The sequence below is a fragment of the Onychostoma macrolepis genome, chromosome 04, assembly GCF_012432095.1.
Source record: "Onychostoma macrolepis isolate SWU-2019 chromosome 04, ASM1243209v1, whole genome shotgun sequence".
NCBI classification, from domain to species: domain Eukaryota; kingdom Metazoa; phylum Chordata; class Actinopteri; order Cypriniformes; family Cyprinidae; genus Onychostoma; species Onychostoma macrolepis.
The window spans coordinates 27825587-27843742 of record NC_081158.1 but is presented as its reverse complement, the minus strand read 5'-3'; the positions used below and the strand labels follow the sequence as shown (position 1 = coordinate 27843742).

General features: G+C 33.4%; 1 protein-coding gene and 4 non-coding genes across 5 annotated transcripts; 4 read left to right on the top strand and 1 right to left on the bottom strand.

Annotated features, from left to right (window-relative positions):
• Window positions 1-2154: 2154 nt before the first annotated feature.
• LOC131539792 (5S ribosomal RNA) lies at window positions 2155-2273 on the top strand. The gene has a single exon (XR_009271033.1). It is a non-coding gene; the product is annotated as a 5S ribosomal RNA (ribosomal RNA).
• A 4673-nt stretch (window positions 2274-6946) lies between these two features.
• Window positions 6947-7065, top strand: LOC131539780 (5S ribosomal RNA). Its single transcript, XR_009271022.1, has one exon. It is a non-coding gene; the product is annotated as a 5S ribosomal RNA (ribosomal RNA).
• A 2789-nt stretch (window positions 7066-9854) lies between these two features.
• LOC131539769 (5S ribosomal RNA) lies at window positions 9855-9973 on the top strand. Its single transcript, XR_009271011.1, has one exon. It is a non-coding gene; the product is annotated as a 5S ribosomal RNA (ribosomal RNA).
• A 2707-nt stretch (window positions 9974-12680) lies between these two features.
• Window positions 12681-12799, top strand: LOC131539758 (5S ribosomal RNA). The gene has a single exon (XR_009271000.1). It is a non-coding gene; the product is annotated as a 5S ribosomal RNA (ribosomal RNA).
• A 1116-nt stretch (window positions 12800-13915) lies between these two features.
• On the bottom strand, window positions 13916-17230 carry LOC131539606 (NADH-cytochrome b5 reductase 3). Its single transcript, XM_058774246.1, has 9 exons — window positions 17067-17230; window positions 16667-16792; window positions 16500-16572; window positions 16257-16363; window positions 16032-16161; window positions 15763-15846; window positions 15597-15682; window positions 15191-15290; window positions 13916-15055 (listed from the first exon to the last, which is right to left on the bottom strand). Exons 1-9 carry the CDS (start codon window positions 17082-17084, stop codon window positions 14883-14885), a joined length of 897 nt encoding a protein of 298 aa, XP_058630229.1. The 5' UTR covers window positions 17085-17230; the 3' UTR covers window positions 13916-14882.
• Between the last annotated feature and the right edge of the window lie 926 nt (window positions 17231-18156).

Here is an 18156-nt window from a genome sequence, read left to right as displayed (position 1 = left end):
AAAAAAAAAAAAAAAAAAAAAAAAAAAAAAAAAAAAAAAAAAAAAAAAAAAAAAAAAAAAAAAAAAAAAAAAAAAAAAAAAAAAAAAAAAAAAAAAAAAAAAAAAAAAAAAAAAAAAAAAAAAAAAAAAAAAAAAAAAAAAAAAAAAAAAAAAAAAAAAAAAAAAAAAAAAAAAAAAAAAAAAAAAAAAAAAAAAAAAAAAAAAAAAAAAAAAAAAAAAAAAAAAAAAAAAAAAAAAAAAAAAAAAAAAAAAAAAAAAAAAAAAAAAAAAAAAAAAAAAAAAAAAAAAAAAAAAAAAAAAAAAAAAAAAAAAAAAAAAAAAAAAAAAAAAAAAAAAAAAAAAAAAAAAAAAAAAAAAAAAAAAAAAAAAAAAAAAAAAAAAAAAAAAAAAAAAAAAAAAAAAAAAAAAAAAAAAAAAAAAAAAAAAAAAAAAAAAAAAAAAAAAAAAAAAAAGTGGATTAACTGCTTTTCAGTTGTGTTTACTGTAGAAAATTAATAAACCGATATGCACAACATGTATTCTCTCCGACTGTGGTCTTTGTGTACATTGCATCTTTGTTGAGGTGATGCCACTTTTACATATTAACAAGCGTGAAACCACATTTTATTACCCGACTAACTGACTCCATAATATCTTAAGGACTTGGCATTTTTTCCGTCAACCTGTGTTGTGTGAACAGAACCGCAAGTGACAACTAGTTATTTGTGTGGTGTTTCTGTGACTCACATGGACATGGGCCGTGCATCCACAGACACGTGCATCATCTGAAGTTTCTTCTTCTGTTTTTTAAACAGCTTCAAATTGTCAATGTGGATGAAAGTGAAGCGCGCTGCTGCTGCTGCTGCTGCTCGTGGGGCGGATAGAAAACTGTTCTTTTGTTTCTACCAAAAGGGACGTATTAAACAGCTAAAAGATAGTAAATATGTATTTAAGTTGATGTGACTGATTCAGTTCAAAACGTCTAGCTTGCTTTAACATTCACGTATTACGGAGCCCGGGAAGTCACCTGTAGGAGAAAAAAAATATAAAAATCCGTGCCGACGGTTTTGCAATCCGTTCCTCAGTTTATAAACCGTACTCGCGAATTCTTAAAACTGTTCCTCGGTTTAACAAATCGTGCCCACGGATTAATAAACCGTGCCAATTTCCAATCCGTGCGCTCAGATTTTGTAAACCGTACTCGCGAATTCTTAAAACTGTTCCTCGGTTTAACAAATCGTGCCCACGGATTAATAAACCGTGCCAATTTCCAATCCGTGCGCTCAGATTTTGTAAACCGTACCCTCGGTTTTTGAATCCGTACCCACAAATTAATAATCCGTGCGCACGCTTTCGCAATCAGTTCCCACGGGTTTGTAAACTCACGGATTTGTGGTTCCGCCCCCACCGGCAGATTCAACCACGCCACCTGTTTAGGTGCGGGATGCACTGTATTGTGTTTATTAAATATTATTTGTCATAGTAGCCTATGAGACCACGATCCGCACTCACAAAATAGTCTTCTTTTAGCGTTTATTTTACATGAATCACCAATAGGATAAAACACCGCCTGTGTTTTATAGCTTAAAATGAACGCTAAAAAATAAGAACAGAACACTTCCTGAATTTTCTAAAAACAATAGTTTTGAGAGAAGATGTTTTTTTCTCCTACAAGTGACTTCCGGGCTCCGTACATACTCGAGAATCAATTTAGAAAGTTAAATGTGTCAAGGTCATGTAAAAAAGCGCCCCCTTGTGGACAATTAGTAAATGTGGCCATTAATTAATCAAAGGACGCGAAGGAGGCGTTTAACCATTTGTTTAAATGCTTAAAGTGTCCCAATGCACGTTAACATCTACAATCTAGAAACTAATGACTGAAATAACGACTAAAATGATAAATTTGGTCTAATATTGGCTTTTCTTCTGAAGTGTGCTTGTGAAATATTCTGTATGTAAAATATTCTAGGCTCCAGGGCAAGATTTGAGGAACACTGATTTATTGATTGATTGATTTATTTAAATGTGTATTTTTATTGTTATTTATTTATTTATTTATTTATTTCACACAATTTGATCCATATCAAACACAGGCATGGCATTTTGTTTTAAATCATTCAGAAATACAGCCCCGGTGTGTCTTCTTTAAATAGCTCGCTGTTGAGTGTTGTACTCGTTTACGGCCATACCACCCTGAACACGCCCGATCTCGTCCGATCTCGGAAGCTAAGCAGGGTCGGGCCTGGTTAGTACTTGGATGGGAGACCGCCTGGGAATACCAGGTGCCGTAAGCTTTTGCTTTTGCTTTTGCTTTTGCTTTTCCTTCACTAGGCAGCTAAGACACTTCACCAAGCCTCAGCATTCATGCTTTCTCCTTTACCCTTTTAAACTGATTGCTGCTTCTTTTTTGCTTTCTCTGTGCCTCCTTTCTGCGTTCGGTGTGACAAAAGACAGCTCAGCCTCGTTATTCTGACTGTCTCCTCCAGGGGGCGATAGACAGGCTTTTTCTCTCTCTCTACAGCGACCTCTGTAGTGCTTAAAGTAAAAAAAGGGTGTTTAGGTGGTGTTACTGAGTGGTCTTACTTGAAAAATAATTAAAGGGGTTTTAATTTGGCAGTGAAGCAATTTGTTTTACATTTTTATTAATATTAAAAAACTGTTGCCCACCAAATCAATGAAGTGTAACTACCATGCAAGAAGTCATTTTGTTGTTAAAACAAAAGAAACAGAAATATTCCTTTAATATTTTTTTCCCTTTGATATATACGTATATATTATGTTTTTCTTGACCTTTTTATGTTTTTACCCTTTTATGAAAAGGACATTACTAGCACTACCAAAACATTATGATAAGATACTCTTCTTAGACTAGTTTATAACTAAATTCATTATCAAATATTCACTTATGCTTGCAAATAAATATTACACAATGGAATCAGCTATAATTTTTCGATCAGCCTGACTGCGACGGTGTAAAACAGACACGCCCTTCTTCCTGTTTTACACGTTGCTATTGGTTTAAAATTATGTCACGCCCTTTAGATAAAACGTCCAATCCGTCACAAGAGGCGTTACGGTTCTCCACTCTTATTGGTCAGATGCCTGATGATGTCGGCTGAGCTCACTGTGTTGTAAAATGTCGGTTAAAAGTCTGTATTGTTAAAGTCTGAATATTGGTTTTAATAAAAAAAAAAAAAAAAAAAAAAAAAAAAAAAAAAAAAAAAAAAAAAAAAAAAAAAAAAAAAAAAAAAAAAAAAAAAAAAAAAAAAAAAAAAAAAAAAAAAAAAAAAAAAAAAAAAAAAAAAAAAAAAAAAAAAAAAAAAAAAAAAAAAAAAAAAAAAAAAAAAAAAAAAAAAAAAAAAAAAAAAAAAAAAAAAAAAAAAAAAAAAAAAAAAAAAAAAAAAAAAAAAAAAAAAAAAAAAAAAAAAAAAAAAAAAAAAAAAAAAAAAAAAAAAAAAAAAAAAAAAAAAAAAAAAAAAAAAAAAAAAAAAAAAAAAAAAAAAAAAAAAAAAAAAAAAAAAAAAAAAAAAAAAAAAAAAAAAAAAAAAAAAAAAAAAAAAAAAAAAAAAAAAAAAAAAAAAAAAAAAAAAAAAAAAAAAAAAAAAAAAAAAAAAAAAAAAAAAAAAAAAAAAAAAAAAAAAAAAAAAAAAAAAAAAAAAAAAAAAAAAAAAAAAAAAAAAAAAAAAAAAAAAAAAAAAAAAAAAAAAAAAAAAAAAAAAAAAAAAAAAAAAAAAAAAAAAAAAAAAAAAAAAAAAAAAAAAAAAAAAAAAAAAAAAAAAAAAAAAAAAAAAAAAAAAAAAAAAAAAAAAAAAAAAAAAAAAAAAAAAAAAAAAAAAAAAAAAAAAAAAAAAAAAAAAAAAAAAAAAAAAAAAAAAAAAAAAAAAAAAAAAAAAAAAAAAAAAAAAAAAAAAAAAAAAAAAAAAAAAAAAAAAAAAAAAAAAAAAAAAAAAAAAAAAAAAAAAAAAAAAAAAAAAAAAAAAAAAAAAAAAAAAAAAAAAAAAAAAAAAAAAAAAAAAAAAAAAAAAAAAAAAAAAAAAAAAAAAAAAAAAAAAAAAAAAAAAAAAAAAAAAAAAAAAAAAAAAAAAAAAAAAAAAAAAAAAAAAAAAAAAAAAAAAAAAAAAAAAAAAAAAAAAAAAAAAAAAAAAAAAAAAAAAAAAAAAAAAAAAAAAAAAAAAAAAAAAAAAAAAAAAAAAAAAAAAAAAAAAAAAAAAAAAAAAAAAAAAAAAAAAAAAAAAAAAAAAAAAAAAAAAAAAAAAAAAAAAAAAAAAAAAAAAAAAAAAAAAAAAAAAAAAAAAAAAAAAAAAAAAAAAAAAAAAAAAAAAAAAAAAAAAAAAAAAAAAAAAAAAAAAAAAAAAAAAAAAAAAAAAAAAAAAAAAAAAAAAAAAAAAAAAAAAAAAAAAAAAAAAAAAAAAAAAAAAAAAAAAAAAAAAAAAAAAAAAAAAAAAAAAAAAAAAAAAAAAAAAAAAAAAAAAAAAAAAAAAAAAAAAAAAAAAAAAAAAAAAAAAAAAAAAAAAAAAAAAAAAAAAAAAAAAAAAAAAAAAAAAAAAAAAAAAAAAAAAAAAAAAAAAAAAAAAAAAAAAAAAAAAAAAAAAAAAAAAAAAAAAAAAAAAAAAAAAAAAAAAAAAAAAAAAAAAAAAAAAAAAAAAAAAAAAAAAAAAAAAAAAAAAAAAAAAAAAAAAAAAAAAAAAAAAAAAAAAAAAAAAAAAAAAAAAAAAAAAAAAAAAAAAAAAAAAAAAAAAAAAAAAAAAAAAAAAAAAAAAAAAAAAAAAAAAAAAAAAAAAAAAAAAAAAAAAAAAAAAAAAAAAAAAAAAAAAAAAAAAAAAAAAAAAAAAAAAAAAAAAAAAAAAAAAAAAAAAAAAAAAAAAAAAAAAAAAAAAAAAAAAAAAAAAAAAAAAAAAAAAAAAAAAAAAAAAAAAAAAAAAAAAAAAAAAAAAAAAAAAAAAAAAAAAAAAAAAAAAAAAAAAAAAAAAAAAAAAAAAAAAAAAAAAAAAAAAAAAAAAAAAAAAAAAAAAAAAAAAAAAAAAAAAAAAAAAAAAAAAAAAAAAAAAAAAAAAAAAAAAAAAAAAAAAAAAAAAAAAAAAAAAAAAAAATTGTTTGACAGCGAATAAACACACCCATTGTGCATTGTTTTTGTTTCTTGGAATCAAAGTGGATTAAAAGTGGATTAACTGCTTTTCAGTTGTGTTTACTGTAGAAAATTAATAAACCGATATGCACAACATGTATTCTCTCCGACTGTGGTCTTTGTGTACATTGCATCTTTGTTGAGGTGATGCCACTTTTACATATTAACAAGCGTGAAACCACATTTTATTACCCGACTAACTGACTCCATAATATCTTAAGGACTTGGCATTTTTTCCGTCAACCTGTGTTGTGTGAACAGAACCGCAAGTGACAACTAGTTATTTGTGTGGTGTTTCTGTGACTCACATGGACATGGGCCGTGCATCCACAGACACGTGCATCATCTGAAGTTTCTTCTTCTGTTTTTTAAACAGCTTCAAATTGTCAATGTGGATGAAAGTGAAGCGCGCTGCTGCTGCTCGTGGGGCGGATAGAAAACGGTTCTTTTGTTTCTACCAAAAGGGACGTATTAAACAGCTAAAAGATAGTAAATATGTATTTAAGTTGATGTGACTGATTCAGTTCAAAACGTCTAGCTTGCTTTAACATTCACGTATTACGGAGCCCGGGAAGTCACCTGTAGGAGAAAAAAAATATAAAAATCCGTGCCGACGGTTTTGCAATCCGTTCCCTCAGTTTATAAACCGTACTCGCGAATTCTTAAAACTGTTCCCTCGGTTTAACAAATCGTGCCCACGGATTAATAAACCGTACCCGAATTTCCAATCCGTGCGCTCAGATTTTGTAAACCGTACCCTCGGTTTTTGAATCCGTACCCACAAATTAATAATCCGTGCGCACGCTTTCGCAATCAGTTCCCACGGGTTTGTAAACTCACGGATTTGTGGTTCCGCCCCCACCGGCAGATTCAACCACGCCACCTGTTTAGGTGCGGGATGCACTGTATTGTGTTTATTAAATATTATTTGTCATAGTAGCCTATGAGACCACGATCCGCACTCACAAAATAGTCTTCTTTTTAGCGTTTATTTTACATGAATCACCAATAGGATAAAACACCGCCGCCTGTGTTTTATAGCTTAAAATGAACGCTAAAAAAATAAGAACAGAACACTTCCTGAATTTTCTAAAAAACAATAGTTTTGAGAGAAGATGTTTTTTTTTCTCCTACAAGTGACTTCCCGGGCTCCGTACATACTCGAGAATCAATTTAGAAAGTTAAATGTGTCAAGGTCATGTAAAAAAGCGCCCCCTTGTGGACAATTAGTAAATGTGGCCATTAATTAATCAAAGGACGCGAAGGAGGCGTTTAACCATTTGTTTAAATGCTTAAAGTGTCCCAATGCACGTTAACATCTACAATCTAGAAACTAATGACTGAAATAACGACTAAAATGATAAATTTGGTCTAATATTGGCTTTTCTTCTGAAGTGTGCTTGTGAAATATTCTGTATGTAAAATATTCTAGGCTCCAGGGCAAGATTTGAGGAACACTGATTTATTGATTGATTGATTTATGAATGAAAAAGAGGGACTGGTTGATATGTTGTTTTGTTTTTTCACTGCAGAGTGATTATAACACAACTTTGTCAGATTTTTTCTTTTTTCTTTTTTTTCTTCCGAAAACCATGGGCATGATATTTCATGATATTTATAAAAATTGCGCCCCCATTTACTTCCACTCAAAGTGCCTCACCGCAACATTGAGTTTTGAATTGATTGATTTATTTAAATGTGTATTTTTATTGTTATTTATTTATTTATTTCACACAATTTGATCCATATCAAACACAGGCATGGCATTTTTGTTTTTAAATCATTCAGAAATACAGCCCCGGTGTGTCTTCTTTAAATAGCTCGCTGTTGAGTGTTGTACTCGTTTACGGCCATACCACCCTGAACACGCCCGATCTCGTCCGATCTCGGAAGCTAAGCAGGGTCGGGCCTGGTTAGTACTTGGATGGGAGACCGCCTGGGAATACCAGGTGCCGTAAGCTTTTGCTTTTGCTTTTGCTTTTCCTTCACTAGGCAGCTAAGACACTTCACCAAGCCTCAGCATTCATGCTTTCTCCTTTACCCTTTTAAACTGATTGCTGCTTCTTTTTTGCTTTCTCTGTGCCTCCTTTCTGCGTTCGGTGTGACAAAAGACAGCTCAGCCTCGTTATTCTGACTGTCTCCTCCAGGGGGCGATAGACAGGCTTTTTCTCTCTCTCTACAGCGACCTCTGTAGTGCTTAAAGTAAAAAAAGGGTGTTTAGGTGGTGTTACTGAGTGGTCTTACTTGAAAAATAATTAAAGGGGTTTTAATTTGGCAGTGAAGCAATTTGTTTTACATTTTTATTAATATTAAAAAACTGTTGCCCACCAAATCAATGAAGTGTAACTACCATGCAAGAAGTCATTTTGTTGTTAAAACAAAAGAAACAGAAATATTCCTTTAATATTTTTTTCCCTTTGATATATACATATATATTATGTTTTTCTTGACCTTTTTATGTTTTTACCCTTTCATGAAAAGGACATTACTAGCACTACCAAAACATTATGATAAGATACTCTTCTTAGACTAGTTTATAACTAAATTCATTATCAAATATTCACTTATGCTTGCAAATAAATATTACACAATGGAATCAGCTATAATTTTTCGATCAGCCTGACTGCGACGGTGTAAAACAGACACGCCCTTCTTCCTGTTTTACACGTTGCTATTGGTTTAAAATTATGTCACGCCCTTTAGATAAAACGTCCAATCCGTCACAAGAGGCGTTACGGTTCTCCACTCTTATTGGTCAGATTCGTCAGTCAATCAAATTGTTTGACAGCGAATAAACACACCCATTGTGCATTGTTTTTGTTTCTTGGAATCAAAGTGGATTAAAAGTGGATTAACTGCTTTTCAGTTGTGCTTGAAAATTAATAAACCGATATGCACAACATGTTTTCTCTCCGACTGTGGTCTTTGTGTACATTGCATCTTTGTTGAGGTGATGCCACTTTTACATATTAACAAGCGTGAAACCACATTTTATTACCCGACTAACTGACTCCATAATATCTTAAGGACTTGGCATTTTCCGTCAACCTGTGTTGTGTGAACAGAACCGCAAGTGACAACTAGTTATTTGTGTGGTGTTTCTGTGACTCACATGGACATGGGCCGTGCATCCACAGACACGTGCATCATCTGAAGTTTCTTCTTCTGTTTTTTAAACAGCTTCAAATTGTCAATGTGGATGAAAGTGAAGCGCTGCTGCTGCTGCTGCTGCTCGTGGGGCGGATAGAAAACGGTTCTTTTGTTTCTACCAAAAGGGACGTATTAAACAGCTAAAAGATAGTAAATATGTATTTAAGTTGATGTGACTGATTCAGTTCAAAACGTCTAGCTTGCTTTAACATTCACGACACGGAGCCCGGAAGTCACCTGTAGGAGAAAAAAAATATAAAAATCCGTGCCGACGGTTTTGCAATCCGTTCCCTCAGTTTATAAACCGTACTCGCGAATTCTTAAAACTGTTCCCTCGGTTTAACAAATCGTGCCCACGGATTAATAAACCGTGCCAATTTCCAATCCGTGCGCTCAGATTTTGTAAACCGTACTCGCGAATTCTTAAAACTGTTCCCTCGGTTTAACAAATCGTGCCCACGGATTAATAAACCGTACCCGAATTTCCAATCCGTGCGCTCAGATTTTGTAAACCGTACCCTCGGTTTTTGAATCCGTACCCACAAATTAATAATCCGTGCGCACGCCGCAATCAGTTCCCACGGGTTTGTAAACTCACGGATTTGTGGTTCCGCCCCCACCGGCAGATTCAACCACGCCACCTGTTTAGGTGCGGGATGCACTGTATTGTGTTTATTAAATATTATTTGTCATAGTAGCCTATGAGACCACGATCCGCACTCACAAAATAGTCTTCTTTTTAGCGTTTATTTTACATGAATCACCAATAGGATAAAACACCGCCGCCTGTGTTTTATAGCTTAAAATGAACGCTAAAAAAATAAGAACAGAACACTTCCTGAATTTTCTAAAAAACAATAGTTTTGAGAGAAGATGTTTTTTTTTCTCCTACAAGTGACTTCCCGGGCTCCGTACATACTCGAGAATCAATTTAGAAAGTTAAATGTGTCAAGGTCATGTAAAAAAGCGCCCCCTTGTGGACAATTAGTAAATGTGGCCATTAATTAATCAAAGGACGCGAAGGAGGCGTTTAACCATTTGTTTAAATGCTTAAAGTGTCCCAATGCACGTTAACATCTACAATCTAGAAACTAATGACTGAAATAACGACTAAAATGATAAATTTGGTCTAATATTGGCTTTTCTTCTGAAGTGTGCTTGTGAAATATTCTGTATGTAAAATATTCTAGGCTCCAGGGCAAGATTTGAGGAACACTGATTTATTGATTGATTGATTTATGAATGAAAAAGAGGGACTGGTTGATATGTTGTTTTGTTTTTTCACTGCAGAGTGATTATAACACAACTTTGTCAGATTTTTTCTTTTTTCTTTTTTTTCTTCCGAAAACCATGGGCATGATATTTCATGATATTTATAAAAATTGCGCCCCCATTTACTTCCACTCAAAGTGCCTCACCGCAACATTGAGTTTTGAATTGATTGATTTATTTAAATGTGTATTTTTATTGTTATTTATTTATTTATTTCACACAATTTGATCCATATCAAACACAGGCATGGCATTTTTGTTTTTAAATCATTCAGAAATACAGCCCCGGTGTGTCTTCTTTAAATAGCTCGCTGTTGAGTGTTGTACTCGTTTACGGCCATACCACCCTGAACACGCCCGATCTCGTCCGATCTCGGAAGCTAAGCAGGGTCGGGCCTGGTTAGTACTTGGATGGGAGACCGCCTGGGAATACCAGGTGCCGTAAGCTTTTGCTTTTGCTTTTGCTTTTGCTTTTGCTTTTGCTTCACTAGGCAGCTAAGACACTTCACCAAGCCTCAGCATTCATGCTTTCTCCTTTACCCTTTTAAACTGATTGCTGCTTCTTTTTTGCTTTCTCTGTGCCTCCTTTCTGCGTTCGGTGTGACAAAAGACAGCTCAGCCTCGTTATTCTGACTGTCTCCTCCAGGGGGCGATAGACAGGCTTTTTCTCTCTCTCTACAGCGACCTCTGTAGTGCTTAAAGTAAAAAAAGGGTGTTTAGGTGGTGTTACTGAGTGGTCTTACTTGAAAAATAATTAAAGGGGTTTTAATTTGGCAGTGAAGCAATTTGTTTTACATTTTTATTAATATTAAAAAACTGTTGCCCACCAAATCAATGAAGTGTAACTACCATGCAAGAAGTCATTTTGTTGTTAAAACAAAAGAAACAGAAATATTCCTTTAATATTTTTTTCCCTTTGATATATACGTATATATTATGTTTTTCTTGACCTTTTTATGTTTTTACCCTTTTATGAAAAGGACATTACTAGCACTACCAAAACATTATGATAAGATACTCTTCTTAGACTAGTTTATAACTAAATTCATTATCAAATATTCACTTATGCTTGCAAATAAATATTACACAATGGAATCAGCTATAATTTTTCGATCAGCCTGACTGCGACGGTGTAAAACAGACACGCCCTTCTTCCTGTTTTACACGTTGCTATTGGTTTAAAATTATGTCACGCCCTTTAGATAAAACGTCCAATCCGTCACAAGAGGCGTTACGGTTCTCCACTCTTATTGGTCAGATTCGTCAGTCAATCAAATTGTTTGACAGCGAATAAACACACCCATTGTGCATTGTTTTTGTTTCTTGGAATCAAAGTGGATTAAAAGTGGATTAACTGCTTTTCAGTTGTGCTTGAAAATTAATAAACCGATATGCACAACATGTTTTCTCTCCGACTGTGGTCTTTGTGTACATTGCATCTTTGTTGAGGTGATGCCACTTTTACATATTAACAAGCGTGAAACCACATTTTATTACCCGACTAACTGACTCCATAATATCTTAAGGACTTGGCATTTTTTCCGTCAACCTGTGTTGTGTGAACAGAACCGCAAGTGACAACTAGTTATTTGTGTGGTGTTTCTGTGACTCACATGGACATGGGCCGTGCATCCACAGACACGTGCATCATCTGAAGTTTCTTCTTCTGTTTTTTAAACAGCTTCAAATTGTCAATGTGGATGAAAGTGAAGCGCGCTGCTGCTGCTGCTGCTGCTCGTGGGGCGGATAGAAAACGGTTCTTTTGTTTCTACCAAAAGGGACGTATTAAACAGCTAAAAGATAGTAAATATGTATTTAAGTTGATGTGACTGATTCAGTTCAAAACGTCTAGCTTGCTTTAACATTCACGTATTACGGAGCCCGGGAAGTCACCTGTAGGAGAAAAAAAATATAAAAATCCGTGCCGACGGTTTTGCAATCCGTTCCCTCAGTTTATAAACCGTACTCGCGAATTCTTAAAACTGTTCCCTCGGTTTAACAAATCGTGCCCACGGATTAATAAACCGTACCCGAATTTCCAATCCGTGCGCTCAGATTTTGTAAACCGTACCCTCGGTTTTTGAATCCGTACCCACAAATTAATAATCCGTGCGCACGCTTTCGCAATCAGTTCCCACGGGTTTGTAAACTCACGGATTTGTGGTTCCGCCCCCACCGGCAGATTCAACCACGCCACCTGTTTAGGTGCGGGATGCACTGTATTGTGTTTATTAAATATTATTTGTCATAGTAGCCTATGAGACCACGATCCGCACTCACAAAATAGTCTTCTTTTTAGCGTTTATTTTACATGAATCACCAATAGGATAAAACACCGCCGCCTGTGTTTTATAGCTTAAAATGAACGCTAAAAAAATAAGAACAGAACACTTCCTGAATTTTCTAAAAAACAATAGTTTTGAGAGAAGATGTTTTTTTTTCTCCTACAAGTGACTTCCCGGGCTCCGTACATACTCGAGAATCAATTTAGAAAGTTAAATGTGTCAAGGTCATGTAAAAAAGCGCCCCCTTGTGGACAATTAGTAAATGTGGCCATTAATTAATCAAAGGACGCGAAGGAGGCGTTTAACCATTTGTTTAAATGCTTAAAGTGTCCCAATGCACGTTAACATCTACAATCTAGAAACTAATGACTGAAATAACGACTAAAATGATAAATTTTGTCTAATATTGGCTTTTCTTCTGAAGTGTGCTTGTGAAATATTCTGTATGTAAAATATTCTAGGCTCCAGGGCAAGATTTGAGGAACACTGATTTATTGATTGATTGATTTATGAATGAAAAAGAGGGACTGGTTGATATGTTGTTTTGTTTTTTCACTGCAGAGTGATTATAACACAACTTTGTCAGATTGTTTCTTTTTTCTTTTTTTCTTCCGAAAACCATGGGCATGATATTTCATGATATTTATAAAAATTGCGCCCCCATTTACTTCCACTCAAAGTGCCTCACCGCAACATTGAGTTTTGAATTGATTGATTTATTTAAATGTGTATTTTTATTGTTATTTATTTATTTATTTCACACAATTTGATCCATATCAAACACAGGCATGGCATTTTTGTTTTTAAATCATTCAGAAATACAGCCCCGGTGTGTCTTCTTTAAATAGCTCGCTGTTGAGTGTTGTACTCGTTTACGGCCATACCACCCTGAACACGCCCGATCTCGTCCGATCTCGGAAGCTAAGCAGGGTCGGGCCTGGTTAGTACTTGGATGGGAGACCGCCTGGGAATACCAGGTGCCGTAAGCTTTTGCTTTTGCTTTTGCTTTTCCTTCACTAGGCAGCTAAGACACTTCACCAAGCCTCAGCATTCATGCTTTCTCCTTTACCCTTTTAAACTGATTGCTGCTTCTTTTTTGCTTTCTCTGTGCCTCCTTTCTGCGTTCGGTGTGACAAAAGACAGCTCAGCCTCGTTATTCTGACTGTCTCCTCCAGGGGGCGATAGACAGGCTTTTTCTCTCTCTCTACAGCGACTTCTTGAGCGCTGCATGTTCTTTTGGAAACGACGCTCCTCTCTTCAACTTGAGAGCTTCTCAAACTTGTTTGTCAGCCGAACCCCTTGTAAACTACATATGAGATGTACCCTCTTAGATTTTAAGTTAAAATTTCAATAATTTAACAACAAAACACATTCTCAAGTTCATGTTTCTCTGATGTTGGTGAGTGGTCAAATGACTTGCATGTAAATAAATAAAATATTTCAGCTTTTTTTTTTTTTACTTTTTCGGTACTTGGAAACAGGACAAGAGTGTTTCATCAGCTCAAAAAAAACACAAGCATTAACCTCAGAGCTAACGTTTATTTATTTTAGGAAACCATAGGCATGGCCCCCGTTTACTTCCACTCAGGGTGCCTCACTGCAACATTCGTATTTGGCTTTTTCTGTTTCAGGAATCCTCAAATATGGCCCACGAGACCAACTTTCCTGCAGAGTTCAGCTCTAACCCTAATCAAACACACCTGAGCATGCTAATGTCTTCAGGATCTTTAGACAATCACAGGTAGGTGAGTTTGATCAGGGTTGAAGCTAAAGTCTGCAGCGCACTCTATATACTATAATAGCTGAGTCACCAGGGACACTTTTTTGTTTGTTTGTTTGCGTGTCTTCATTCTGCGCGTTACATTGTTACGCCAGCAGGTGGCGACAGACGACTGTCTTTATGAACGAGTCATTTGAGTCGATTCTATGAGCCAATTCGTTCGAAACACGGGTTCATTCAGTAACGAAACCAGCGAGACATTAACAGAACTGTATCATCATTTTGTTGAAGGATTGGGCAATAAGATCTTTTGGCATTTTGTCGAAATAAAATTATTTTAGAGAGCATTTTGTCATGAAACACTGAAATATGAACTTCTACAAAATCAATAAAGAATATAGCTTTATTGGTAAATGCAAAATTATTGCAGAAATGCTTTTTTGGCCATGTAGACAAGTTATATGAGCTGCTCACAAATAATTTGTTTTTACTCTTTAAATACATTTACTGTATGGAATCATGCACTTAGAACTGAATCAAACCAACAATGCAACAGGTTTACAGAAAGGCACTTAATGGACAGACTGAAAATTGGTTGATAACCTCTTGATTTGTTGGATAATTGTTTTTGCCTTGACTACTTAAAACAGTGGCTCTTCTTAATCCTGGTCCTGCACATTCGTTTTCCTCTCCAATCTGCAGTTTATACAGAGTTGAATCAGGTGAGAGAGACAAATTAATATGCAGCGCTGGACCAGAATCAAAAAATGCAGACCTAAACAACTGAACTGTGTACACTGAGCAACACCAGGTCACATTTCAGCATCCATGTTACAGAACAATTACATTAATATGTCTAGCGTAAAACTAACGCACAACATGAACCTTGTACTTACTTTGATGAACAGCTTGTTTCAGCAAATGTAAAAATGACGTGTAACATGGACACAATAATTGTAAATTATCCATCACCAATATCTGTTGAGGCTCATAAGATGCATAAATTAAGCAAGTGAAAAGTCTTGACACATTAAATGACTTAATTCCAATATCATCAAGCATCTGCTGAAATAAAAGCAACACTTTTTGTTTGCATTTAAGGCAAAGCACAAAACATTAACAAAAAAAAAAACAAATATCAGCAAATGACTTGATTGGCAGGTACATCTTGCATGCAGAGGTTTCACAGGAACACAGATGCTACATTTTGATACAAAGTGAAAGGCAAAGGCATTGCATTATTATAGATCCTTTTCAGTTAGTGTGCATGTGGAATATATAAGAGCATCAGGCAGGTGGTAGCATGGCTATAATTTTGACTTTTTAACTGCTTGGTTTCAGGTGACATCCTTCTAGAAGGTGAAGCGCCTGTCATTGGAATGGCCCACCTTGTCCAGGCTGGGGTTGCAAGCAAACTGAATCATGGGAGGAGGTCCGCACATGAGGATGAGTGTGTCCTCTGCGGGTGGAGGAAGGTGGTTTCTCACCATGTCCTCATTGATGAAGCCTTGGCTGTACTCCCAACCTAACACATGAAGTTGATTATTTCAGCTTGTCACCTTCTGCTTGATTTTTAATGTCTGGTTGAACTTGAGTAAATCACCTAAACTGAGGTTTCTCATTTTGCTAAACAGCATCTACAAAAACAATAAGTTCTTACCGTCTGGAGCCCTGTCGACGGTGAACCATAGCTTAAAACGTGTCGGGTGATTGGCCATGACCTCTTCTAAGTCAGGACGTAGGAGAATGTCTTTTTCTGTCTGTTGGAGAAGACAAAACGAGTAGTGAGTGGGAATAATTATTAGTTTAAAATATAGTAGTCAACGTTTGAGGTGGATCAAAAAAGTTCAAAGTTGTCCTAAGAAAAGAACGTGTATTGTTTTGGTTTTAGGACTTTGATGAAAGGTTTTTTTTTTTATCCACTTCAAATGTTGACTACTGTACTTTCCACGACAACAAACACACTGAACCAAAGAGATGCATTTCTGTGCGTAATTGCATATATTTGTGTGCATAATTGGTACATATGTATGGGCATTAAAATGGACGAAAAATCCTTGGCTCACCTGGTTTGCGAAAAGTAAGTAACACACGGTCTCATCCTTTGGATCTTTCACGATCGCTTGGATTATCTGGAGCATAGGTGTAATGCCTAAAAAATAAATAAAGATGAACTCGCAAAAAAATTCTTATAATTGCTCTGAAAAAAAAAAAAAAGGTTCAGGTGCTTACCTGTTCCCCCGGCAATCATGCCAACATGTTTTGCAGTTGTAATCACAGGGTCTGATTTCTTATCAGGCTTGATTGCAAATGATCCTGCAGAAAAGATGATACTGTAAGTCACAATGTGTCTATCGTTTTGAAATTAATGTTATAATGTTTGACAGTCAAATATTTTTATGCTTTCAGAATGTTCATGTACAATTCATTTTCCTTGCAACAGCAGAGGAAAATGCATTGTAGCATTGTCCTGACTCACAGTGGATTTCAAAACTACAAACCTCTGCCTTTGTAAACCAGCAGTCCACTTGGTCCTCTGAAATCAATTGTGTCACCAATACGAAGGCTCTCCAAGTATTGAGACATCTTCCCACCCTCGGGAAACTTTGGATGGACATTTTTGTAGTATATCTGAAATGAGAGGCAACAAAATGTTTAAACTTGAAAGAACTTCAAAGACATATTGAAGATGTTTGTTTTACTGTTATATTTATAGTATGTTATACCTTCACAACCAGATCAACAAAGCCTTTGTCATCATCACTAGACACAGGGGTGTAAGGCCTCACCACAAGGTTGCCATCAATCCTGGCAGACAGGTAGATGTGTTGTCCTACATATGCAATGCATAAACGTTAAATGTAGCACAAAAACAAGTCAAAACAAAACAAGCCTGGTATTTTTTGCCTTGTACTTGTATGTGATGGAACTTAAAAACAACAGACAAATGGGCTTAATACTGCACTCACCGATAGGAAGTCCAAGAACATGTTCCGGTGATTTTAAAGCAAAGCGAAACTTTCTTGTATCATGACTGATAATCTTAAAAGAGAGAAATTAAAATTAAATAAGCTGTTACTACTAATAAAACCTATTTATATGCAAGTTAAAAAAACATATTTTAAAATATCCTCACCTCTTTGTCCACAAGACGCAATGCATACTTCGCATTAGGGTCTTCAAGAGTAATGGCAGGTCTTCTTTTTATGCCAAAGAGCCTCCGGATCAAATCAAACACAAGCCGAAAGCTGCCAGAGATGAGCTATGGACAGGGAAATTAAAGGGCATTTTCTAATTATGCAGTAATGTACCAAACAGGTCAATGTACCAAATTATAATGGGCGTGTGCTGCACAAAGCCTAAAAACAAACTGTGATGGGTGTGAGACTGTCAACAAACCGTCAGAATAAAGTTAACCTATAAAGCGATTAAATGCATTTTAAACATCTGTATACATTACAGTACGCTGTCAAAATATAGTTGCATGCTGCAAAAACGACGTTCTGCAAGCATTTATTAAATACATATATACTCACGTTTAAGATGAAGGACATTTTCTCCTGTGGTGTTTACTGAGACTCTATCAAGCAACGAAGACGGATAACAACAACACTACGGACTAAGGATAACTTTATTAGAAAGTAAACTGCCTGTCAAAATGACAATAGCTTCCTGGAGAGGGAGGGGCTAAGTGCTGGTGACGTCATTACGTAAAGATTCAAAACCTTTGCGAATCGTTTGTTATGAATCATCAGTAAACGAGGCTTCGCTACTTCTTAACAGTTCAATGTCAATGATTCGCCGCGAGGCGCGAGATCTCAGTTAACGCATGAACCAGCGTCTTTGGTTTTCAGTTTAATAATGTAGACATTTTAATTACACATTAGTATAATATAGTAGCAGTTCATTATCTCTTGTTGGTTATTTCACATTGTTGAAGCACTAACTAAAGAGTCAACTCTGGTGCTATTCATCCTTTCACCAGACGGCCTCAATATAGGGGAGAGCGGGGACGGTTGCAACAGGGGACAGTTGCAACATGACTTATTCCTCCGATCAGGAATGAGCTAGAGTGATGATACTCATACTGCACATGCTTAGTTAGCCCCTCCCCCGATCTGAAAGAAATCAGCCATTTGTGACCATTCCTTCAGGGAAAAGCTAATTTTGAGGTAAAAAGTATTTTTTTTAATGTTCAGAATATTTCTCATACTGTCTAAACTGTTTTTGTGAAGCATTATTCATTCATATAATTTAAATCAGTGTTTTTTTTTAGCTTCTAATAGGCATAGCTATCAAGTGTTAAAGCTATTGTATCTAGCTAGTATAGTAAGTTTCATCATGGCTGACAGAGTGGGGTCTGTCCCTTATCACAACATTGATGTAAAAGCTTGTCATATTAACATAATACAATTATAATTTCATGGATTAATAAATAACCCGTTCAATACCCAGGTATCCCTCCTTTTTTTAAGTACATACTCTCAAACTAGGCCACAGTGTAGTCTGTTATTTTTCTTTGTTTACAGTATGCCACGAGCCACGAGAGAGGAAACACACAACAGATAGGGGTGTCCCTCTACCTGTTCTGAAGTCAGCAGCAAATATAGTGAAGGATGAACTCAT

Bases quoted from the DNA above. Each gene is read 5' to 3' on its own strand.
- LOC131539606 (XM_058774246.1), bottom strand. The intron at 16,364-16,499 runs GTGAGTGCAGTA...TTGCATATGTAG, and splicing joins TGTTCTTGGACTTCCTATCG to GACAACACATCTACCTGTCT. The intron at 15,056-15,190 runs GTAAGAACTTAT...TTCATGTGTTAG, and splicing joins CGTCGACAGGGCTCCAGACG to GTTGGGAGTACAGCCAAGGC.